The sequence below is a fragment of the Aspergillus vadensis genome, assembly GCF_003184925.1.
Source record: "Aspergillus vadensis CBS 113365 unplaced genomic scaffold BO88scaffold_8, whole genome shotgun sequence".
Lineage (NCBI taxonomy): Eukaryota > Fungi > Ascomycota > Eurotiomycetes > Eurotiales > Aspergillaceae > Aspergillus > Aspergillus vadensis.
In genome coordinates, this window is record NW_020292046.1 from 173,044 (window position 1) to 195,641 (window position 22,598).

At 49.3% G+C, this 22,598-nt stretch overlaps 9 protein-coding genes across 9 annotated transcripts; 4 read left to right on the forward strand and 5 right to left on the reverse strand.

Annotated features, from left to right (window-relative positions):
* Nucleotides 1-816: 816 nt before the first annotated feature.
* Nucleotides 817-3,361, forward strand: BO88DRAFT_258118 (X-Pro dipeptidyl-peptidase protein). Its single transcript, XM_025702262.1, has 5 exons — nucleotides 817-1,376; nucleotides 1,428-1,841; nucleotides 1,915-2,138; nucleotides 2,196-2,578; nucleotides 2,632-3,361. Exons 1-5 carry the CDS (start codon nucleotides 1,196-1,198, stop codon nucleotides 3,176-3,178), a joined length of 1,749 nt encoding a protein of 582 aa, XP_025564007.1. The 5' UTR covers nucleotides 817-1,195; the 3' UTR covers nucleotides 3,179-3,361.
* A 183-nt stretch (nucleotides 3,362-3,544) lies between these two features.
* BO88DRAFT_452475 (uncharacterized protein) lies at nucleotides 3,545-4,819 on the forward strand (the record flags this gene model as incomplete). Its single annotated transcript, XM_025710697.1, has 4 exons — nucleotides 3,545-4,213; nucleotides 4,291-4,340; nucleotides 4,392-4,442; nucleotides 4,501-4,819. The coding sequence occupies 4 exons, from the start codon at nucleotides 3,545-3,547 to the stop codon at nucleotides 4,817-4,819; spliced, it is 1,089 nt and encodes a 362-aa protein (XP_025564008.1).
* Nucleotides 4,820-5,400: 581 nt separating this feature from the next.
* BO88DRAFT_386015 (NAD-dependent epimerase/dehydratase family protein) lies at nucleotides 5,401-6,718 on the forward strand (the record flags this gene model as incomplete). The annotated part of the gene is made up of 4 exons (XM_025704769.1): nucleotides 5,401-5,471; nucleotides 5,527-5,711; nucleotides 5,772-6,471; nucleotides 6,568-6,718. The coding sequence occupies exons 1-4, from the start codon at nucleotides 5,428-5,430 to the stop codon at nucleotides 6,716-6,718; spliced, it is 1,080 nt and encodes a 359-aa protein (XP_025564009.1). The 5' UTR covers nucleotides 5,401-5,427.
* Nucleotides 6,719-7,490: 772 nt separating this feature from the next.
* BO88DRAFT_480385 (FAD/NAD(P)-binding domain-containing protein) lies at nucleotides 7,491-9,121 on the reverse strand (the record flags this gene model as incomplete). The annotated part of the gene is made up of 6 exons (XM_025712144.1): nucleotides 7,491-8,102; nucleotides 8,161-8,526; nucleotides 8,583-8,644; nucleotides 8,708-8,859; nucleotides 8,925-9,006; nucleotides 9,079-9,121. The coding sequence occupies 6 exons, from the start codon at nucleotides 9,119-9,121 to the stop codon at nucleotides 7,491-7,493; spliced, it is 1,317 nt and encodes a 438-aa protein (XP_025564010.1).
* A 411-nt stretch (nucleotides 9,122-9,532) lies between these two features.
* BO88DRAFT_480392 (uncharacterized protein) lies at nucleotides 9,533-10,898 on the reverse strand (the record flags this gene model as incomplete). The annotated part of the gene is made up of 3 exons (XM_025712145.1): nucleotides 10,170-10,898; nucleotides 9,823-10,096; nucleotides 9,533-9,757 (listed from the first exon to the last, which is right to left on the reverse strand). The coding sequence occupies exons 1-3, from the start codon at nucleotides 10,673-10,675 to the stop codon at nucleotides 9,533-9,535; spliced, it is 1,005 nt and encodes a 334-aa protein (XP_025564011.1). The 5' UTR covers nucleotides 10,676-10,898.
* Nucleotides 10,899-10,940: 42 nt separating this feature from the next.
* On the reverse strand, nucleotides 10,941-13,583 carry BO88DRAFT_424489 (Zn(II)2Cys6 transcription factor; the record flags this gene model as incomplete). The annotated part of the gene is made up of 12 exons (XM_025708739.1): nucleotides 10,941-11,418; nucleotides 11,475-11,707; nucleotides 11,772-12,194; nucleotides 12,248-12,261; nucleotides 12,282-12,557; nucleotides 12,610-12,802; nucleotides 12,833-12,892; nucleotides 12,927-13,065; nucleotides 13,152-13,252; nucleotides 13,328-13,351; nucleotides 13,454-13,458; nucleotides 13,499-13,583. The coding sequence occupies 12 exons, from the start codon at nucleotides 13,581-13,583 to the stop codon at nucleotides 10,941-10,943; spliced, it is 2,031 nt and encodes a 676-aa protein (XP_025564012.1).
* Nucleotides 13,584-14,961: 1,378 nt separating this feature from the next.
* Nucleotides 14,962-16,013, forward strand: BO88DRAFT_480396 (DUF3431 domain-containing protein). Its single transcript, XM_025712146.1, has 3 exons — nucleotides 14,962-15,213; nucleotides 15,273-15,878; nucleotides 15,927-16,013. Exons 1-3 carry the CDS (start codon nucleotides 14,966-14,968, stop codon nucleotides 15,973-15,975), a joined length of 903 nt encoding a protein of 300 aa, XP_025564013.1. The 5' UTR covers nucleotides 14,962-14,965; the 3' UTR covers nucleotides 15,976-16,013.
* A 964-nt stretch (nucleotides 16,014-16,977) lies between these two features.
* Nucleotides 16,978-18,122, reverse strand: BO88DRAFT_480400 (phosphatase PAP2 family protein; the record flags this gene model as incomplete). The annotated part of the gene is made up of 2 exons (XM_025712147.1): nucleotides 16,978-17,944; nucleotides 18,013-18,122. 2 exons carry the CDS (start codon nucleotides 18,120-18,122, stop codon nucleotides 16,978-16,980), a joined length of 1,077 nt encoding a protein of 358 aa, XP_025564014.1.
* Nucleotides 18,123-19,591: 1,469 nt separating this feature from the next.
* Nucleotides 19,592-22,486, reverse strand: BO88DRAFT_480404 (putative kinesin family protein (KlpA); the record flags this gene model as incomplete). The annotated part of the gene is made up of 4 exons (XM_025712148.1): nucleotides 19,592-19,768; nucleotides 19,822-21,386; nucleotides 21,442-21,573; nucleotides 21,934-22,486. 4 exons carry the CDS (start codon nucleotides 22,484-22,486, stop codon nucleotides 19,592-19,594), a joined length of 2,427 nt encoding a protein of 808 aa, XP_025564015.1.
* Between the last annotated feature and the right edge of the window lie 112 nt (nucleotides 22,487-22,598).

The following is a 22,598-nucleotide window of genomic DNA, read 5'->3' on the forward strand; positions in this document are numbered from 1 at the left end:
TAAATTTCAGAGCTACGCCCTCACCGCTTTCCCCCACATTTTATTGCCGCTGTCACTCCGCATTGTTATCGATAACCAAGATCTCCAGATACTAGAGTCGTGTATCAGCGTTTGCTCTATCTTACGCTACACTATAAATGTACATAAGTGAACTAATAAGAGACACAGTTTGAAAAGTTTCCCTTCAGGAGAAAAAAGAGTTAGCTGACTGCGAAGCCCAAATACCAAGGATAACATTCAACGATCCTGAACAACCCGAAGAAGCAAAATTGAAGATCATTAAAAACATTAGGGAATTCAAAGAATACTAGTTTCAGATAGCACGTCTCGCTGATAGAATCGCGAGCAAAGGCGCCAGAAACTGCCGATGAGTGCACGGAATGGCCGACACCGAAGGCCGAATCCTCTTCCATGCAGGCAGGAGTTTCGGCTTCGCAACGCCGGTCACGAACAAGAAGCAACCGTTTGAAACCCATCGGACATCTGGTTCCCCGACCTCCGTGATGGCCGCCCACGCAATGTTAGACTTCTGCTTCCGAACGCCGAGCTGTAAGCCCCGAACCCCGTATCTATAGGGCGTTCCGATGATCTGCGATCATGAGATTGCCAGGTCTTTGATAGAGATATTCACTGTACTTCCTGATGGTTTTGCGATCTGCAGGTGCATTTTAAGGCTCATTGGGTTGGGATTTTTACCCTAGAAAGTATGAAGTCATTGGTAAAATGAAGGCAAGATTTCGCATATGATTTGAAACATAGCTATTAAAAGGATAGTATATGATTTTACATCATACGTCCATACTACCTGTATCTCTTGGAAAATCATAATACATCTTTGGGTATAAGAATGGCTCGCCCTATATTTACAGTGCTGTATTGCTATATATCACATATTTCTTTTCTAGCTATTCATGCATCGATCACATACAGGGAACTGGAGATCACCGGAGCACGCAATTTGAGTTTGCGTCTCTTTCAAGGGGATGGATAGTGTCCTTCCATATGAATTGGATGCAAGGTCGGACGCAAGATGGAGTAGATTATAACCGAGGCTAGTCTCTCCCCCGCCTTCCCACGGTCGGTCTTTCGCTCATTTACTATATATTCGGGGATTCGTTCCTGAGATGGTGGACTTTTCTCGCCGACTCTATCTCCTCGTCCCCTGACTATTGAGCACAAGAGTATATCATCCGAGATGACCCTCAACCAGTTTCTACAGACCGACCGTGAGACATATTCCTATGTCTTCATGAAGAATGTCGACATTCCCTTGAAAACCTCTGGCAAAGGAGTCCTCCGCGCCAACGTCTTTCTCCCCAAAGACGCCGCCCCATTCGGCTCGCAAACCTACCCGGTGATCGCTACCTATGGTCCCTGTTCGTATAGCTGCTAGCAAATGATCTAGTGCACCACTAACATAAATTCAGATGGCAAAGATGTTCCGTATTCTGTCTTCAATCGGAGTAGCTTTGATGAGGTGAACCCACAGCACAAGTCCGCCCATTCAGCATGGGAAACCCCCGACCCAGGGTACTGGACTCAACGGGGCTACATCGTCTTGAGAGTAGACGAGAGAGGAACTGGGCAAAGTCCAGGGCACTTAGACGTCCTGTCCCGTGGAACCAGTGAGACCTTCTTTGACGTGATCGAGTGGGCTGCTGAGCAGGAATGGTCGACCGGCAAGGTCGGCCTGCTGGGGGTCAGCTACTACGCCGCTACGCAGTGGAGCGTGGCAGCTCGCAGACCCAAGGGGCTCGCCGCGATCGTTCCTTGGGAGGGCTTCAGTGACTATAACCGAGAGGCTGTTCGTCATGGTGGCATCCTCGCGGACCAATTTATAGGTCGGTCAGCACCCCCTTTGGTATGTCACGATTTCCCCGATACTGACTGCGCCGGCTGTTTGGGATCGCACAGGGATATGGTGGTCTCGCCAAGTACTAACCAACCAATATGGCACCCCCGGTCGCTGGGGTGATCCAACTCTCGAAGGGGACCTGGATTCGGAGACCCGGGCCCAAAACCTGGCTGGCTTGACCGACAACACCGTCCAGTATCCGTTCGCGGACGATGAGCAAAACAAGTCTCGAGTGTTTGCTGTTGAGGATGTCGAAGTCCCCCTTCTCAGTGTGGCCAACTGGGTAAGCCAGCCACGAGACCTGCTATAAATACGAGTGTGTGCTAATATATAGGGCTAGGGTGGTATTTTGCTGCACTTGCGTGGTAATGTGGTCGGATGGATGCGAGCGTCTTCTCGATACAAGTCTCTACGCTTCGTCGTCGGCCGACATGACTTACCCTTCTACTGGGAGCAATCGGCGGAGCTGCAACGGTCGTTTCTGGATTGCTTCTTGAGAGATGACGACCATGCGGGCTGGAAAACCAATCAGCCCCGGGTCTATCTCACTCTGCGGAACAAGGATTGCCATCTCAGGAATGAGTTGGATCAGCCGGGTCGCCCCGAGGCGGATTGGCCTATCCCCGACACCCAGTATACCAAGTTTTTCCTTACGCCGAAGCGTACTCTATATACCGTAGCCGCCCAGACGACGGACACATGCACCTACGATGCGCTCCATGGGTAGGTGATTTCTCTCCTAACTACATCACTTTCGTATCCTAACTTCTGTACAGGGACCCTATCCAATTCCATTATACGCCCAGTTCTCCCATTGAGATTACGGGGCATATCGTTGTGCACTTAACCATTTCCGCCTCTCGACAAAACCCTGACAATGCACCCCCTTCTGATATAGATATCTTCGCCACCCTGCGCAAGCTGGATAAGGAGGGAAACGAAGTGTTCTACACAGGGACCGTCGGCGATCCGGCTCCCGTTGTCAAGGGGTGGCTGCGTGTTTCACACCGCAAGGTGGACGAGACACATCCTTTGCACCGCCCTTACCTGCCATATCGCAGCTACTCCCGTGCTGATGTGCTGCCGGTGGTAGAGGATGATAAGTATGCAGTTGACGTGGAAATGTGGCCGACAAACACGGTACTGGAAGCCGGAGAATCACTCGTACTGGAGATTGCGGGTCACGACACGCAGGGTGTGGGCTTGTTTTCGCATCAGCATCCAGAGGACCGCGCCCCAAGCAAGCTTGCAGGCCTGAATCACGTAGAGGTGGGTAGGGATAGTAGCTGGATTTTGCTGCCTGTTATCCCAGCGCGGAACTAGCATCGGAGAATAAATGTTGTTATCAGCCCTCTGCATAGACGGCCATATCCATCACCGGGCTAGCACTGGGATGAAATATTCAGAACATAATTGGGGAACAGTGATCCTGTCGCATACAGAGACAACTTCGTCCATCCTCCTATGGGTTCTCAGACCCTATTTACTTTATAGCAGACCTCCTTAACTTTAGAAGCCCTGTGCCCTCACCGCCTTTCCCCACAACTTTGGCCTGGTATTTGCCGTCGCCACTCCACGACCTCCAATCTAGCTATTAACAACGGAGGTGAAGATGTACTAGGATCGGTCGTCGCATTCTGTTAGTCGGATGTTCTACTACATTAAGCTATACACAAGAAAACAGAAACAATGAAAGCTTCAACCAAGGAACGGAAGAGAGCGGCCGACCGCGAAGCGCAACGAATCAACCGTGCTCGAACTAAAGACTACATTCAACACTTGGAGAAAACGGTACAAGTTCTGTCTGGCCAACAGGAATCGGCGACACTGAAAGAGAACTATACAAAACATCACAAGCTGTTAACGGACCTACAAGGGACATTGAAGAAGATAGCACGACTTGCCAATAGCGCCGTAAATCAAGATCTCAGTCAGACCGAAGAGCCTGCTGCCGAGGATAGCAAGTCACAAAACAACCAGCAAAAGCAATCACCACATAGCGAGCTGGAAGATCTTGAGGATGCGACTAGGAGTGTTCCAAGAATTACTACTATCTCTCGGACAAATCTACATCCCGACAACTTCTTTGGAATTGACTTTGAATGCAGCGATCGCGAACGGAACTTTCTTCTAGTGCTTGGGAGCGCCTTTAGTTTGATACAGGCATACTCGAATGACCACGCACTACTCAATGCCTCACCCAAAACGGATGACGATATCTGTATTCGTGCCGTTGTGGATGGATGGGATGCTGCAGAGGACAGATATCCATTTGACCCGGCCTGGAAGCTGCTTCAAGCTGTTGACCAGGGCCTATATTACAGATGTGATTCTGTCACACGCATTGCTTTGTTACGAGTAATGAGATATATGCTGCTTGTGCTTACTCCCACCTGAAGCAGAGCTAGGTTCTGACTGCTAACCCATGTATATAGGGAAAGATGGGCTTTCCTCAATTCTCTATCCCCGACTACATGCGTGCTGGGTAATTAACCCTTCCAACCACCTTTGTGTATCTTGCTAATCTCCGAGATAGTCACATACAATGTACCATTCCACATGCACCATTTCTTGACTTCTTACCTCTGTAAGTGAACACTCGAACCCATGCCATCCAAAGGTATGTGTGTACTCATACAAGGTAGCCCGCAGTTTCGCGATTACTGGATTCTGAGCGGCATCGATTACGCATCGGAGAGTTGTGCAGCGGAGTTCACGAAGAGAATTCAATTTGTATGGCCATTCGAATTGAGGGACGTTTTTCTGAAAGAGGTGTCTACCGGGAACTACCTTTTCTCTCACGAATTCGACACGAGATACTACAGTTCGGAGTACTGGATGTTCGACAGTCCTACTGCACCTATGCCGCTTTTACCTCAGTATGACACGCTTCCTGACCTTCACCCGACTACATTGGATGACATTTCAACTCTTTGTGAAAATATTGCAGAGGATGTTCAATGAATACATGACCATTCGCTAATAGCTAAAGAGAAAGAAAGCTTCTGGTCTTAATGATGTTCACGCCGGCAGGAAACACAATCGCTACTAATGCAAATGGTAACATCAAGGCCTTGCCATCGATTGTCCAATAACAAGCATTTTGTCTTTAGCCATTGACATGCATGTTGAGTTACATCGTTGGAGGCGGAAAGGGTGATTTAACTTTTTGCCACTGGCTCTGAGTGCGCGGAAGTGGACAATTTCGAGTCCGCACTTCCAAGAGAACCAAACCGTGCGAGTCAGGAGTTCTGACGTTGCAGTACCGGTCACAGATCAAAAGGACCATTCGGAAGCCATCTGCTCCGTAACTTTGTGGCAGTCGCTCAGTTCTGTTCCAACTTCCGTCCCGAGTGCCCTACGGAGTCGATCTATTGAGGGTCCACCGACCCACTTTCGAGTCGCGTTTTCGACGTCGCAAACCCAGATCTACAAACCATTCTACTACGTAGTATACAATAAGCATCGCATACTCTTACCAATCAATCTAGATAATAAATACCATATTTTCGCCCAAGTAAATTCCATCCTCTGTAATCACAATACTCTTCAATCTCACACCCTACATCACCATGACATCCCGTTCACTGCTCATCACCGGAGTTTCCGGATACATGTACGTGTAAATCCCATTACCAACAACACAGTACCTACCCTAATACACCTCACAGTGGAGGAACCATCCTATCCTCCATCCTCGAAGACAAAAGCCAATGGACCAAGCAACTCGACATCCACGCCCTCGTGCGAAGCGAAGCACAAGCCAACACAGTCCAACAACTCGGCGTCAAGCCGGTAATGTTCTCCAGCTTCAACGAGACAGATCGTCTCGAGAAGATCGCCGAAGACTTCGATGGTAACCCCCTCCCCTTCCCACGTCCCACCTCACCATCATTCTCACCTCACCAAAATGCAGTCATAATCCACGCCGGCGCCGGCTGGCACACCCCCTCCGCGAAAGCCCTAATCACGGGCCAAGGCACCCGGAAAACCAGATTCGGGCAAGCAGCGCACTACATCCAAATATCCGGAACATCGAACCTAAGCGACCGACCTCACACAGACAACCACACAGACACGCACGTCTTCACGGACTCCGAAGACATCTACTCCTACGAAAAGTACCGCGAATCGCGCGAAACATACCACCAACGCACGACCGACATCACCGTATGCGAGACCGGCGAAGCCCTCGGCGTAAGCACATACATCGTCATGGCACCGACTATCTTCGGCCAAGGCACGGGGCCATTCAACCGCTACTCGATCCAGCTGCCAGCTATGATCGCGGACGCGTTGAAATCCGGTGCCGTTAGCGTCGTCGGCACGGGAAATACCGTCTGGAGCCATGTGCATATCCAAGACTTGGCTGGCTTGTTTGTCGTGATGTTGCAGAAGATCTGTACCGGGGTGGAGATTCCTTCTGGGAAGAAGGGGATCTACTTTTGTGAAACGGGCCAGCATTCGCATCGCGAGTTCTCGGAGAGGTTGGCTGTCGCTGCTTGCGAGTTGGGGGTGTTGCCTTCGGCGGATGTGAGGGAGGTTAGTTTGCAGGAGGCGGGGGAGAAGTTGGCGTTGGGGAGTGTTTCGAGGGCGGAGTTGTCGTTTGCTGCGAAGTGAGTTTGGGCTGTTCCCTTGCTTTGCTCTCGTGATGATGATATGTGGGTAGAGGATATGATGAGATGCTGACCTGATTTATTTTTGTCTTACAGTGCTCGGACGAAGGCTGTGTTGGGCCGTGAATTGGGTTGGGTGCCCTTGCATGGTGAGGAGTGGGAAACTACTTTCCATGATGAAGTTAGCGCGTTTGTTAAGAACCCTCCGGGTGAGCGGGATGTTCCGGAGTTTTTAAGGAAACGTTAGATGCATATTTGTATATATGCGGGCTATGAGGGTATAGTATATGTCACTGTTTTGAAAGATATATGAAGATAAGGTATCAGAAGGAAGAGACATCTTAGAGAAAATACAATTTGCCGCGGAAATCGCAATGGTAACCAACAAAAGGCCAGGAAACACGTGGAAGTATGCACATTCAAATTATTTCTTACTGCGCCGCGGCAGCTTCGAGCATCGTATGTCACAATGTCAAATCCTGATGAAGTCTCAAATATGCCTATCAGGCCTCCTAGAACAGGAGGCTTCACGGAAATGAAATGGGAAGCTGGAGCGGGTGGCCAACTTGGCATGCTAGGATGAGATGTTTTGGATCTGGCAGTGAATGTGATGATTGTTAGATGAACTGAAGAAGTACACATTTTATCTTAAGCGCAAAGTCTTTGTAGAAGAAATGAAATAATTCACCTTAACTACTAATCTCCCGGCATGTAGCTATATGATGCCCGAGTAGCGGGCCTGTGCTATCCTCAGAGGCAGAAATTTATATTCAAGATATCGTTCTTCTAGTAGGTTGATGGTCTCAATGAGGCGATGAAGACTTGCAAACTATATACTTAAGTTTATATGCTGTCCATTCTTCCAAAACCTCTCATCCACACAGCTCACTGGCAGAGGAACCCACTCTGATAACTGTATAATTTGTGACCCAAGCACGTAGTGTAACCAATCAAGCAGGTAACCCCCCAGTAGAAGCCATATCCTCTCTCACACCCCTCCAATCAACATACCCAACCCCCTAGATTTTACACCGACCTCCACCCCTCCTCAGAATCTCATCCACCCCCCTCCCCGCCTCCTCTACATCCCTCCCCAAATCACGAAACCACAACCACTCAAACCACCCAGCCTGCAACTTCCCCAACACCTTATACATATCCTTCCCCGTCTCAGGATGCTCATAATACAGCATCGTCGCCATCTCATGCGCCCGTTCCAGCTGCTTCTGAGCCCTAGGTCGCCTGACCTGATCATACCCCGCAAACCCGGCACGGATATACGGTTGCAAATGGTCACCACCCGGAGCATTCAGATATATCTTAGCGAGCACATTCGAAAGTACTAACGCATCCTCAAGTCCCTGGCCGGCACCAGCAGCCTGGAAAGGTAGCGAAGCGTGAGCACTATCACCTAGCAAGACGATGCGATCACGGTAATATGTTGAAGTGTAGCGGTGGTGGAACAGACCCCATCGGATGGGTTTCGCTTTGCGGAGGAGTTGGCGGAAGCGGTCGTCGATGCTTGGGTCGTTGAAGTCGGACATCATTGTCTCGTAGGTCACTTTTTGGGTTACGGCGTTGGGGAGAGCCCAGGGTTTGTCGTCTGCTACGCAGAGGAGGAAATTGAGTTCCTGGTTGCAGTGCTTAGTCGACTGGGATGGATCATTTTGCTAAATGAGCTTTACTTACCTCTCCACCTGAGATCAAATAATGAACACAACAGCGCTTCTCACCCAGGTACATCTTCGCCACGTCCGTCAGGTCGCCGAAGATCTCCTTGCCTTCGGCAATGGGTATCACGCCGCGGTAGCAGTACGATCCGGCATAGACTGGATTGACCTGGGTTGGGTACAGTGGTGATAGCACGTGCTCTCTCACAACGCTCTTGATGCCGTCCGCGCCGACTAGGATACTGGCCTCCGCGGTGTCGCCGTCTGCGAACATTAGGGTGACTTTGTTTGGATGCTGTTGGATGTTTGTTAGGTGCTTGCTGAAACGGACTTTTTCGATCGGTATGAAGCTGGTCATTGTTTGGAGGACATCGTTGCGGTGTGCCTGAATTATCATTAGCCCAGCTGGCTAGAAGAGGGATGTGTAACTGAGTGACAGACGGCTCTGCGAACGTATTTTGGATGACCCCAGGATGATTTGCCGTACCAGGGCTCTTTGAGACCTGCAATGTTGGCCAGTCACTAAATTGATCACTGATTGGTTTTGGAGTATGGTATATGCATACCAAGGCCTTCCTCCAGAAGCATCCCTTCAAAAAAGATATTCTGAGCATCTCCAGGCTTATTACCGATACAGAATCGCTCAAATTTCGAAAGAAAGCCCTCTTCAATCATATCCAAAGCCAAATCACCATTGGTTCCGAACCCTATGCCGGCACTATAGCCAGTCAGAAAGGGGAACCGTGGATCTGATCAGATGGACGACAAAGCAACGAAACTTACCCGACAGTGGAATATTGAGCTTCCTCTTCATAGACCGTAAATGGTACGCCCTGCTTGTGTAGTCCCATCGCCAGAGCAAGACCTCCAATGCCGGCGCCTAGAGACATTCATCGGTGAATCCGGTGCCATAAGTATGAGAGTGACTGAGACGTACCGACGATAGCAACGTGCATGTCTTTTACTTTATCTCCCGCCATGATACCAGCTTTCAGCTATGTTATCTGCTACTAGAGTTTCTGCCAAGGGTTGTGTGAAAGATTAATCCGTCGATCACTCGATGAAGGAAAGACCAACTGCTATCTCAATGACGGACAAATGGACAGCCTCGCGTGCGGGGTTGGCGGGTTGGGTCGGATGTACGTCGTCTGCAGCTGCATCTCGATAAGCGCGCTACCCGTTTCTTTGAAGCAAGCAGTCCATGATAATTCGAAGTCTATTGATAACCCACTCCAACCTTGTCCCAGAAAAATCCTGCCTACCCAGACAGGTCCTTGTTGAGGCCAAGTAGGTAGTATACCCCTTCATTAAAGTCATCACATTATTCCCCGCCCGACTACCCATCAGTAACCTCAGTGCCTAGTGTACAGAGCAGTAATGCAAGCCCCTGATTACTCAGTAGCGTGCTCCTCCATGGCCATCGGTACTGGCAGCGCCTTGGTATTCCCTACAGCCTGACTGCACATATATAATAGGAAAAGCGCGATATTCCTCTCCCTTGCCTCCGGAGTATAGAAATCGTGGAGAGCACTCTTCAACACCACCAACTTCTTGCCATCGAAGTAAGCGATCAGGATTCTCGCCTTCAGGTTGTTTGTGCACGATGTCAAGAGAACCTGCAATGTCTCTTTTAAGTGAAATGATTCAAAAGGAAGCTGATTTTGGGGAGACATCAACTTACCGGAGCCACAACGTGGTCTCGTAGCGCTACCCTCCCAAGCCGGGTCCTCATGACGCCAAGTAAAACAAGCAGCTCAGAACGGAGGATGTTATTATCGCACACTCCTTCATGAGTTACAATCAGATTTATGTGAGGAAGTTCCTGGCCCTCGGGCAGGTTCGGATACCAAGCATCTTCAAAGCTGAGAGGTGGTGAGGCCAGAGGATCACTACCAGGGTCTGTGAACATAGCCATATTCATATAACGTTCCTTGATTATGGTATTATTGAAGGACCTGGCGGATGGGTGCTTGTCAGTATGCATAGCTATCATGGAATATTTACGTATATACGCAGTGGTTAACTGACCTTCCGAACCAGCCTGACAGATCATCGAGCGTAGCTCCGACCCCTGTGGTTCTCCTTGCGTGCCATGTAAATTGACAGAGGAACACACTGGACAGGAGAAGCCCAGAGTCGTCACTTTCCGGATCAAGCTCGCCGGTCGATTCACGCGACCTCTCTTCATCGAGGTCTGCGAAGCACGCCTCATTGACTCGGACGCTGCTTTTAGTATCCGGGTCGTCAAGGTTAAGGGGAAACTGCTCGAGCTTTTCCAAGGTCCAAGGCTTGAAATAAGTCTGTGCAGTAGCCGAGGAGCCTCCATCAGTGCGAAGTGTGAGCTCAACGCAGTTGATATTATAGTCGGCAGCTTGGTCGTTGGTGAGACTGGTCAACGGCGAAAGCCTCACAGACCGGTGTATCTCTCGAAGGCCAACTAGGATCTCCTTCCGTGCTTCTTTGAAGGTCTCATCGTTCACTTTCTTTTTCTGTTTCGAGCATCTCAATCTTCTGAAAAGTTTACGCAGTGACATTTCGGGAGGCGACTATCGCTGAATGATTTGAGGAGAGACGGGTAGGTGTCTTAGGAGAAAAAAGCACAACGTAAATAAGGGAGGTATTCTTGCTTATGACTCGCAAATGAGGTAGAATTTGTGTTTTGTAGGAAGTTGCGGGTGAATCCCCCAACCATGGTCTCGACTGGGATACAAGTAAATGAGAACCAATATTCTCGCCCATGTCAAGATGATGATAATATCCAGGAAAGTAAAAAAGAGCATTCACACAAGCATCTCAATACTATCGGTAGCGTTCCGGCATGGCATGAGAAACCTCAGAATCTACCCACTCGAGGGAAGACTGGGCGCCAAACAACTCCCACATCTGCGCGTTGTTCCACGATGATATCATATTCGGATCCATGGCCCCGTCATTGACAATACCAACGCGAGTTGCGCTAACATATATGTAATCATCAGCATCAATTTGCGGAATGCTTACTTCCGCTTCAGAACTCGATGGCATCGTAGACAAGTTAGTCTCGTCCAGTGGCATAGCCATCGTGTTGACGCTGCCGTCTCCTTGCATAAGCGGACTGCATAAGTTGAGAAACGTGGTGAAAAAGTGGTTTAGTTTGGAGATAGAAGGATTGGTGTCAATAAATCGATGCAGCCCTTTAGTGGTCTCATGCATAAGTTGGTAGTCTTCCGTATTGGAGGTTCCGACCACATTGCAGAATAAGAGGTAAAATGGAGTCGTGGGATAGAAAAACACGGTCCTAGTGATTAAAATTTCAGAGTCAAGTCAAATATAGAGTGAGGATAGGTTGCTCACCATGATAGAAACATTGAATATGTACCAACAAAGCTGTCTTCCTCGTTGAGTATCTTGTGTAGTCGCCCCAAGGCCTGGAAGGCGTGGCGGGCTTGTACTAGGCATTCTTCGCGAGCCTGAGGTTGAGCTTGCACCCTAGGGCTAAGGTGTAGTAATGTTGCCATAATGGCATGATACCGGAATTCGGTTGCAATCCATTCCACCTGTAAAGCAGGACTAGATTTACGGCATCGCTGGTGAAACCGTTAGACTACCGCGAAAGAGAGACGGCAATGCAGAGGATGAATAAAAGCTTACCTCGTCAATCACGGCTCGCAAAGAAGCGAGATTTTGTATGGCTGCGTCGAGGGGTGTTTCCACGTCGCTGATATCACTGAGGCCATGACTCCGGTGGACTACCTCCATTGCAGCTTCTTGAATCTGGGCAAGCTCAACCACTGTTTTGACAATCAGACTGAGAGCTCCACTTTCCATCGGAATTAGTGACGCTGGGTTGAGTTTCAGCCTTGGCAATGAAGGAGGACGAAGCAGAAGCATGCTCAGCATCTTGTCAAGGTAGAAGCAAGAAAAAAGACAGAAACGAGCATCTTGATCCTCCTGACAACGAACTGGAGTATCTTCTGTGATTGTATGATAGTTCATGGCAACAAGAATTTGCGAAGCGAATGCTGTGAGAGTCCAGCCTCGAGTTGGATGTCCCTGCATCTGGTGTAGGAGTGCCTAAGTGGAGTCTTGGTTGACTTTGGTTCAAGCGACTGGAAGGGAGAACATACGCCCGATAGTAAGGCTTGAGGTTGGAATATGTACCAACGAAATTTATCTGATCCAATGCCCGCAAAGCCGCGGACGCATATCTCTCTTGGGTCTTTTTGACGTGTGTGCGGAGCCGCCCGCCCAAGCCCTGCTGCGGTACGCGGGCGAGAAAGAACAGTGCTTTGGTGTAAACGCAAACCTGATAATGCAAAGATGTCTGCCGATCTAGTGTGCCCTCTGCAAGCGAAAGGCTCATGTGCTCTAGGCATCTGATCGATATATGGTCGGGCCAGTAGAAGTGTCTCTGAGCGGAGTGCTGATGTGAAATATCTATACGATGTCAGAGTTTACTTGGCTTTTCAAGACTTTCGATAACACGAACCCATAGACATCATAAGGTACACTTCTAAGGAGAATTCTTCGCGGACAGGTACGTCAGGGTCATCTGCACAACCCGGGTACCCACTGAAAACCTTGGGCTCTGAGGAAGATGCGGATATCTTGTTGACCAGCAACAAGGCGTTCTCCAGAACTGTACGCCTCTGGGGAGTTGAATGATTGCTATTCTGCAATTCCTGTTAGATTGACCGTCGCGCCTCGCTGACTTGGTGACTAGGTGTGCCCTCGCTCACAGCTGGTGACTCGGAGACTCTCTGAGAAGGTGTCTCCCCTTTGACATCATTAAGATTCCAGATTAACAGTTTCTGGAACATGAGACGATATGGGCTGATCTGTCCTGGCACTATTTGATTCCCCAGCTTGAGATCGAACATAGCTCTGTGAAGATGTCGCCGCAGCACTTGGAGGGTAGGAAATAACATGCTCAAGAGTCGATAGCCTCTCCGACAGTCCAGCAATTCCGGACTGGGCGTTACAATCCGAAACCCAGAGGTGGCCGAACACACTGAGTTCAAACGGACTTACCGGGAAACCCTGGGACGCATGCTGCGTCTGGGTCGGGTTCGCCGACATTCCGCACGAGCATCCACGCAGTTCATACAAGGGTCCAGCCGATCACATTTCACCTATCTAGTTGAGTGCGTCAGGCAGGAACCAATGTAGGAGATATTAAACGGTGTGCCAACGGTTGGGTAACGAACCTTCCTTGAGTGACACAGATCACACTTCAAGATTCCATGGGCGAATGTCAGCCATCAGGGAGGTATACCACAGTTCCTCATGATAGGAAGAGGAAACCAAGTCAAACATTCAGGAAGGACCAAGACTTTCACTGAGTGGGGAGGTACTTGCTAACAGTATGAGGGACTTACAGCTGATCTTTCCATTACGATCTGGGTGGCCATTGTGCCAGATGCCTTTTCTCTCGCTGCGAGAAGATGGATACTGTCCAGCCATCCAGCCAAGCACCAATGACAGCAAATGATGTAGGTTGGGGGCGATTGATTTTCGGTGGTCCGAACATCCGACTATATTTGGTAATAGTGGGTGTGGCAGTAGCGGACTTATAATGAGATAGGTCAGGGCAGGGGAAGTAAGGGCTAAAAGAGAAGATTGACGTTGATATAAATGTAATTGAAGGCTGCTCCTTAACCACCAAATTTGATCCCCAACTCGGCACGTGGTAGCAGCCGCTTGTGCCGGCTAAGGCGACGTTGATGTTGAAGCCTTGTCAACAGTGGAAAAAGTAGAGAAGTTTCTATGACAAATGTGGATCCAGATTTGTCAGTCGGTTGTTGCACGGGTGCGTTTGACTCGTCTTCATTGGTAGAACATCCAACCAAGTATGCTTCATCAAGTAGAAGAAGAGATGGAAAGGTTTTCGGTGAAGATTTGAGAGTGGAAAGGGGCAATTCAGCACGAGATCAAGCAACCACTCTTACATAGTAGATGCTGATTCTGTCGCTTAATCGGGTAGCTTCGCCCTAACCCGACGTGGCTTAGAGGGCTGCCTGGCATAAGCATTACAGGGACGAAACTATTATTGAAAACCATTTTCATTTTAATTTTCTTACTATATTATCGCCAGATATTGAACAACGGCCCTCGACTGGTTATACTGCGGCTCTTGATGGGAGTTTGTCCCCAGACATTGCAGGTTGAATAGATTAGGAACAAGCTTTTCACCAGTGGAGCCGGCCGAGGAGGGAAGGCTGTGTCCTTATTTATAGTTACTGTTTGTGCTTAATTCATAACTATTATCTCAAGATTGGACCAACCTCTGTGACCCATCACGCCTCGTATGCTCTCAGTTTGAAGTCTGGAATAATACCACTTTGGATTGTGCTTTCGGCTAGACGGCTCGCAAGCCTTGGAACCATCGAAACTTGGCTACAGCTAAGCCTCTCTAGTGTGTTGACGGTGCAATACACGTGGGTCAAATCGAGTACATCTTACACTTGGATGCATCAATAAGCCTCAGCTGACGCGGCCACTTGCCTACTGGGCGCCACTAGTCAACCCTGAACTCGACGACTCACAGTAGAATGTACTGAGAAAATCTTGGAGACTCAAAGTTCCTTGGGGGCATACCAATTAGAAATCCAATCGTGTGGTCCAACCAGTGGCATCGGGGATGCCTTTTCCGCGCATTCCAAACCCACCGCAATGCAGGTATGCTACGATCCATAGGTATGTAAGTGTTTCAGCAACACAGATAAGACACCTAACCCGAAGTCTGCCATGCATTACAGATAAGATTGAATGCGTCGGAAGTCTACATATGAAGAGTAAGAATTTGCTGCAATTTTCCCGTCTCTGCTTCTTACCGGCCACTCACCATGCGAAGGCCATCGCGCTTTCAACTATGCATTTGTTTCTTTTCCCTCACTACATTGATACTCTTGGCAAGCCATATTTATGATCTATGCAACCAGTATCGTGCACAAGAGTACATAATTGATTGGTTCGGTTTTGAACGGACCGGTCAAAAGAAAATCTCTACTCCAGCCCAGATTGGCGACAAGGTGATCGTGGCTGCGAAGCTGCAGGATGAGCAGACAGAATGGATTGAACAAGAACTACCCGAGTAGGCTGCCTAGTTTAACATTTTCCAACAGTTACAGTTTGTTCACTAATTATATGAAGCTGGCAACGAGCTATCTATATCGTCAACCCATCACGAGAAGTTGCAGCTGACAGCCGACAATTTACAACACCCCTTAACAAGGGCCATGAATCTATGGCTTACCTAACATACCTTATAGATCACTATGATAGGCTCCCTTCCATCATTGCATTTATCCATTCGCATCGCTCGGGCTTTCTTCGAGCCTGGCATGTCGATGCACCTTTGCATGACAACGTATGGTCCCTAAGAGCCCTACAGCTGGACTTTGTCCAGCAGAATGGCTATGTCAATCTACGATGTAACTTGAACCCAGGGTGCAAGGCCATATACCATCACGTAACACGTGATGTCTTCACAGAAATATTTGAAGGCACCAGCACGCCGCCACTAAACGGGACTGATATTGCACTTGGAAGTGACACACGCGCCATTGAAATACCTGAGACGGTTGCGGCAGCATGTTGTGCGCAGTTTGCAGTATCTCGATGGCAGGTGCTTCAGCGACCACGCGAAGACTATGTCAAGATACGGCAGTGGATTATCGACACGCCGTTGGATGATGCTCATAGTGGGAGGGTTATGGAATATCTTTGGCATATCATCTTCGGCAAAGAAGCTGTCTAGTAAGTTGGATTTCTGCTGGTAGTGGAGTGATGCTGACCTCGGCTTAGTTGCCCAGATGAAGAAGTCTGTTATTGCCAGGTATATGGGCTATGTTGAATGACTGCGTGCTAAGCATTTTGTGTAACAAGCGTGTTGTGAATATATTAGATTGCTTTCTTGCGGTTGCCATACTTTCCATTAGCCCTCCTTGTACCCATTAATAGCAATAGTCAATCATTACGGCTTATTATTTGGTGCAAAGCACCAAGCCGACAATCAAAATATAACAAGACAGGCCCTAAACCACGGCCCCAAACACCGATAGCAATAATTCTAACACCGCACGCGACCAGGATACTCAATATTTCCTCTATTAGCCTAATACCCTCGTATTTCATACTCTATACCTCCATCACTCCCACCAATTACCTTCCTCCCTCCCTGCTATCTTACCCATGCACGGCTGCCTAGCATCATCACCATCACCACCACTACCTGCAAGCCACACAGCCCATGACTTCCCAAAGGGTTCGGAAGTTCGGACGCCCGCACTAATTACACCACAAAACCACCTTACCCACCTATCTCTTTCTCCTCACTCTGCATGATTATTCCCTGGAAGTTGACCGGATGAATCAGACACGTCGGGAATCCCCCATCACATACTTCCTATACTAGTATGGAACCTGAACTATCCCACGTGCCACATCCAGACACTCCCATTGCACAGAAACCCGTGGTTTGAATAGAATTTCTCTGGGTCCGGACCCACGGCCCAAATTGAGTTATTTACTCGGCAAGATCTGCGGGTGGGTCTACTAACTACGCCCGTCCCTGGGTTGAGGTGCTCTCGAGACAGGTTGCCGTGTTGGTCAGCATTTGCTCACTTTGACTTTCTGTGAATATTTAGCATGACTAAATTCGTAGATTTTAGGCTATAGGAAGTATGCTCGTGTTCTTCTGGTAGTAGTAGTTGACTCCAAGCTGGATGAATCCACTTTGATTCTGGCACTGCGTTATCGTTCACCCGTTATATTGACAAGGGGAAAGTACATACAAAATATGATATTCCAGATGCAATATACATACCTAGATCAAATCAACCACTCTAGTCCCTAGCTAAGCACCACCCATAACTCCCCGGGAGGCACGCATAGCACCGAGCTCTAGATCCTGATACCCATCTTTACTACCTTCCATATTCCTATTTTCAGTACATATTCCATTTCCAAAACCCGCCCCAAATGCTCCAATCCTTTGTCTAGGCCCCCAAGCCCATCCACCATACCCCTGTCCCGCAGGAGCATGATACCACATAAACCCCAAAAAAGCAAACACAATCCCAATCAAACTCCCCCCCAAGATATCCCACCCAGCGTGCATATAGTCCATATACCGCGACGCACAGATATATAGTGCACCACCAACAGGAACCGCAATGAGTACAAGGAGATACAACGGCGGAGCAGCCACCGCCGACGCCCTGCTGAATGACGACTCCGTCTTCTTATCGCCACCTCCAGCACTAAAAGACATAGAGCGAACAGGAACAGCCACAGCGAATCTAGCGCCCAACCACAGAGACAGATACAGCAAACCCGCCCAAGCGAAGGAAGAATGCCCAGATGGAAAAGCAGCGAACCCAGCTTTAATGACACTCGCATCGGGGTTCTTGCAAATAGCCGATGTCACCATAACCGGTGACTCTGTACGCTGGAGACCCAGTCCACCGACAGCGTAGGTAGTGAGGTTGGCTAGATCGGGCTGGCAGCGGGCGAGAAGGTCCGGTCGTGGTTTACCCACCACGTCTTTGAGACCGGAGGTGAGGAAGAATGCACCCGCGAGACTCAGGGCTAGGCCTAGCCAGCCGGCGTGCCATTCCCAGAGACGATGGGGCCAGGGGAGGGGTGAGAGGAGGCAGATTGCTGCGATGAGGACGGCGGGGACGACGCAGCAGACGATTCCGACGGTTGTGATGGAGACGGTGTCGGATTTGAGGGGGTAGGAGATGTTTGCGTCGTCGAGGGAGAAGACGTGTTCGGAGCCGGTGATTTTGTAGAGAATGCCACCTGTGATTACGAGGATACTGGTGTTGTGAGATGCTTTAGTATTGTGTTTATGACGAATGAGGGGAATGTGGGAGGGTTATCGAACATGATGAATGCCCAATCCAGCACGTATGAGGCTATCACACGCTTTGAAGTTCGTCTGGGCTGAGTGAATAGCATGTCGAAGTCTGCATCGGCTTGTGGTGTTGATGCCATGGTGGTGAGATTGGAAGTGTATGAAGTGGTAGAGAGTGATTCCCAGTGATTCTTTATTGCTGTTTGCCGTGGGAACCTTTGCTTATAATAGTGGGTCATGCCCGGCCGCAGATGTCAAAGAAGCCCATCCATTGTCAGTCCCTTAAATTAGCACGGGATTGTTGGACCCGTTTTTACGATCCAAAGTCTGGATGCCCTGACGGATGCCATAAATAGCCGAGTGGTACGGCCTAGTCCCTACCATAAGAGGCATGATTGTCGTTTGGACGGTGCAAGCATTGAGCTAAGCATTGTCAAAGTATACATCTTAAAGCTTCTGCCTAACGTGGCTGGGGGCTATGTAACACAACAACATTATAGGAGAGTTTGTAGAAATAAGCTCCGGGAGCGAGTCTTAGCGGAACCTTCTGTTACACGCAGTCTACCGTTCAGATAGCCATGGTTATGAAAATCTTAGAGAAAAGTGGAAGTGATATAATGGAGATGAATTTTGTTGTAATCGAAAAGTAGTCATTACCCGGGATATTTGAAAATGTGTATCTCAGCCAGCTTCATGATCTCCAGCACAATACTCGCAGCCTCCTCCGGTCTATCTTACATGGCAGAATGCTTGCTCACAATTATATATAATCTTTAGCTTCAACTCCTGGGCCCCTCTTCTGCAAATCTTAACGTCCCTTGTTCCTCATTCAATATCCTTACAGAGATGTCCTTCAACATCCGAACAGCGTCACCGACAGCACAACAACCCTAAAGCCACCACCATCTCCAACCTGCCGAGATCATGCACAATGATAAGCACCATATTTTCAGAATACATTTTTCAAGAATCTACGCTGATAACGAGAGTGTCGATGAATGAGTCTCGACGTCAATCGAATCATCCGTAGGGGGGAGGGTCGTAGAGGCTTGCTAGGAGTCTGCCTGCGGCTGCGAGGCGCGAGATGAGGTTTTGCTAGATCAAGAAGAGAAGATGAGGGTCTGATGACTCGTAAGTAATACACATAGCCCTTTTAATTCGTTCTATTATCTGCCCCCTCCCTACATGTCATCGTACAGGGTCTACCTACCCTCTGCCGTTGTCACGTATGGTCTTTAGTAGCGAGGAGCTGGATAGAAGTATTTGAAGTACGAAGCTGCATGGGGTTTATGACGCTTTGCAGTATTCCCCATAATTTCTTTACGTAGTGTGGCGAACTAGGAAAAGACGAGGTCTGCTTCAATTCATACTGGCACAAGCATAAGCTGACGGTTGAGGCATGTATGTACGCACTCGATTCATATTTATTTGAACCGGACTAAACTGCTAACAAAGGAATTGGCATCATATTAAGCCAATAATATCCACAGGTATAAACAAAACAGACTGATATCTCACTCCCAAGAGAGGAAAAGCAACTCCCAAACACCCCTGCCAAGGCCTGGATCATGAAGGCCAACCAGAACAGAAAATCAAAAGGTATCATAGATTAAGAATCACGAACGCGCGCTTGCCGTTTGGCCGTCCCAATATGCGTGTTATGCACCTTGGTCGCAAACTTGAGACTGGTCAACGTCTCCGCCAGATGTGCCTGCAGCGGGCTGACCATGACAAACATGAGGGTCTTGGAGTTACCTCCCAATGAAAATTGGAGGAGATACGTAAGCTGCATACAAGTCAGTTACTTCGCTACTAAATGATTGAGTCAAATATACGAACCTTGCTGTTCCTGTAGGGAATGTGTCCGCCCTCTTTGCCCTGTCCAAGGGCAGCGATAACATCTCCCAGGCAGCTCAAGCTGCGGTTAATGTTTTGCGTCTCTTTCAAGCGTTCACCAGTCGCACCACTGTGGCTCAGGCGTTCACTACCGGCCAAGTCAACCAAGTTGAGTGTTCCTTCGCTGCGTTCACCAGTGATGTCATTCTCACCGATCAACTTGAGAATGAAGACCGAGTGAGACCGGGAGGATCGCTCGTTGGCCTTGGTAGCTGCAACAGAGCGGTTGGAGGCGGCCCGCTTTAGGATCGTCTCGACCATCTCAGGAGACTCCAACCGGACAGTAGTGACATCCGTGATGATCGTCTTCCCTCTCTGCATGTCGTGGCGGATATCCAGCTTCTTCTTGTCCAATTCTTCAGGGTTACCAAGAAGGTCATTCAGATTCTCGTTGTACACCTCAACGAAGTTGCCCTCCATAGTGTACCGCCAGCCCTTCTCTTCCAGGCCGGTGGCTGTCTCATAGATCTGGTGCACTGCACGAGGAATCATACCGTCGAGCGAAGACATGGTGTACGTCTTTCCACTGCCAGTCTGACCGTAACAGAAAATGCACACGTTGTATCCGTCCAGGGCGCTTTGGACAAGTTGGCTGATCTCATCAAAGACCTCGGCGTTCTGCGTTGACGGTCCGAAAACACGATCGAACGAAAAGTTGCTGTTCTTTCTTGTGATTGTACCGAGACTGCTCTTCTCTTCTGGGCCCAGCACGGCAATCTCTTTGCTGTCCTCAGTCTCGTCGGGATACTGAATCTGAGCCGAGCCAGTGGGAGGATCGGAAGGCAGCGATGGACGAACTCGACAAAACACGCGAATGTTGCCTTTGAGTTCTTGCACCTGGTTGTGAAGTTTCCTTCTCAGGGTCTCTTCCTTCCTCAGCTTGTCCTTCGTGGCGTTGGTCTCGGCCAGCGCATCCATCATCTGCTGGTTCAAGCGCTCAAATGCCTGCGATTGCTCTTCTCGTCCAGATTCAAGGAATTCAATTCTTGCCTTGAGTGCGCGGACAGAAGACTCCATTGTCACGCTATTGCTACTGGCTGTGTCCAGGTTTTGGCGAAGATCCCGGTTGCTCTTGCGCTCACGTTCAAGTTCCGCCCGCAGAGCTTGCATGTCATTATGAAGCGTCGCGATTTCTCGCTCTTTCCTCTCGAGCTCCATATTTGTCTTTTGCGTGTCAATGGCTGTCTGTGAGGTCATCTGACTGATTTCGCGAAGCCGAGCAGCCCTTTCGTCTTCCAGTTCATGCTCGAACCGTCGCTTTAGTTCACGGATCTCCTCTTGATGTTGCGTTGCCAATGATTCCAACTCCCTTTTAGCATCGAATCGCGCGGACTCAAGTTCTCTGCGCTGACGAGAGCCAATTTCGTCGATTTCCATCTCATGCTCTCTCTGCGCATCCTTCAGGGCATCCTCCGATGCTCCTAGTCGGACCTTGAGTGATTCCATCTCAACGCGAAGAGATAAATTCATGTCGGTGATCTCCTTTCGAGAAGCCTCCAGCTCGCTGACTGTAAAATCCTTAGCTCAATAATTTTCAGTCGTGCTTGTCGACCGGTTGCTCACCTCTAGATTTATACAGGTCAAGCGCTTCCTTCATGCCGGTACTCTCCTGCCCAGCCTGGCTCATCTTGGTCACAAAAGTATTCATGAGATCCTCCATTGTCTTTTCGCGGCTTTCTTGATCCCACTCGGCACCTGTAGAAGAGTTAAATGTCTCAATCATTGAATCTTTTGTAAGAAATTGCGGCAAAGGGGGTGGTTTCTTCCTAGCAGAGTGCTTTTTAGGAGACAGAATCCTATTCGGCGCAGCCTTGACTGGGGTAGTCGCGGCCGTGTTCGTCGAAGATAACGATCCAGCTGGCGCACCATGTGAAGGCAAAGGGGCAAAATCCAATGTGTCAATGGGGGAGGGCTTCAGGTCCAACTCTTCCAGGGAAGCGCACAATAAAGTCTCAGGACTGGTATTGGGCCACTTCCGCAAAGCACGATTGCTTGATGTATCGCATGGGGCGCAGAAATATGCAGCAGAACGAACAAAGCACGGGGTGGGCCTACCCTTTCGTTTACCAAGTACAGTAGCAGCGGAGTCCTCCTCATCGTGCGTATCCAAAGATGTCGCGGGGCGAGGGATGCCGTGGCCGTTCGGTCTTCGGGAGCTGGCAACGGAGTGTGAGCGAGACATGCTGGTGTGTGGTCGAGCGGGGGGAACCCCGGAAATGGTTCCTTTCGATCGCGCGGATGTAGTGGCTGATCTGGTCAAGGTGGATGATGAGTGCGAATTAGCGCGAGTGTGGACTCTAGTGGTGCTGTTGACGCGCGACGATGCTGCTCCGGCTCCGGCTCTGCCAACCTCGGGTGCTTGCGTAGTACTTCTGGGACGAGATGGTTCTGTGACTGTCAGCTTCTGTTCGCTGCACCGCTTCCACAGCTCCTGACACATACGCGACAGGCTCGTAGTCTTGCTGGTTACGGCGCCCGCAATGGTACCGGGTTGCAAAAGACCGGAGCGGGCATTTGTCGAGGCCGGATTCATCTCTCTTAGACCAGTGGGGATTCGTGAACGGGCGGACGATCTGGACTGCATCTGCCACTTTGTATCAGCACTCATTACTTGTCAAGTGCGATTGAATGAATTCACCATATGGTCGTTCTCCATAGCTTCCACAAGCGGGCCAACTCGACCCCTGACAACTCGAGAATTTGTGCGTCAAGAGAAGTAC

Coding starts and splice junctions, on each gene's coding strand:
- BO88DRAFT_480396 (XM_025712146.1), top strand. CDS start 14,966: ATGCGAAGGCCATCGCGCTTTCAACTATGCATTTGTTTCTTTTCCCTC. Junction 15,214..15,272: donor ATTGAACAAGAACTACCCGA/GTAGGCTGCCTA, acceptor AATTATATGAAG/CTGGCAACGAGCTATCTATA. Junction 15,879..15,926: donor TTCGGCAAAGAAGCTGTCTA/GTAAGTTGGATT, acceptor ACCTCGGCTTAG/TTGCCCAGATGAAGAAGTCT.
- BO88DRAFT_258118 (XM_025702262.1), top strand. CDS start 1,196: ATGACCCTCAACCAGTTTCTACAGACCGACCGTGAGACATATTCCTAT. Junction 1,377..1,427: donor GATCGCTACCTATGGTCCCT/GTTCGTATAGCT, acceptor ACATAAATTCAG/ATGGCAAAGATGTTCCGTAT. Junction 1,842..1,914: donor CCTCGCGGACCAATTTATAG/GTCGGTCAGCAC, acceptor GGGATCGCACAG/GGATATGGTGGTCTCGCCAA.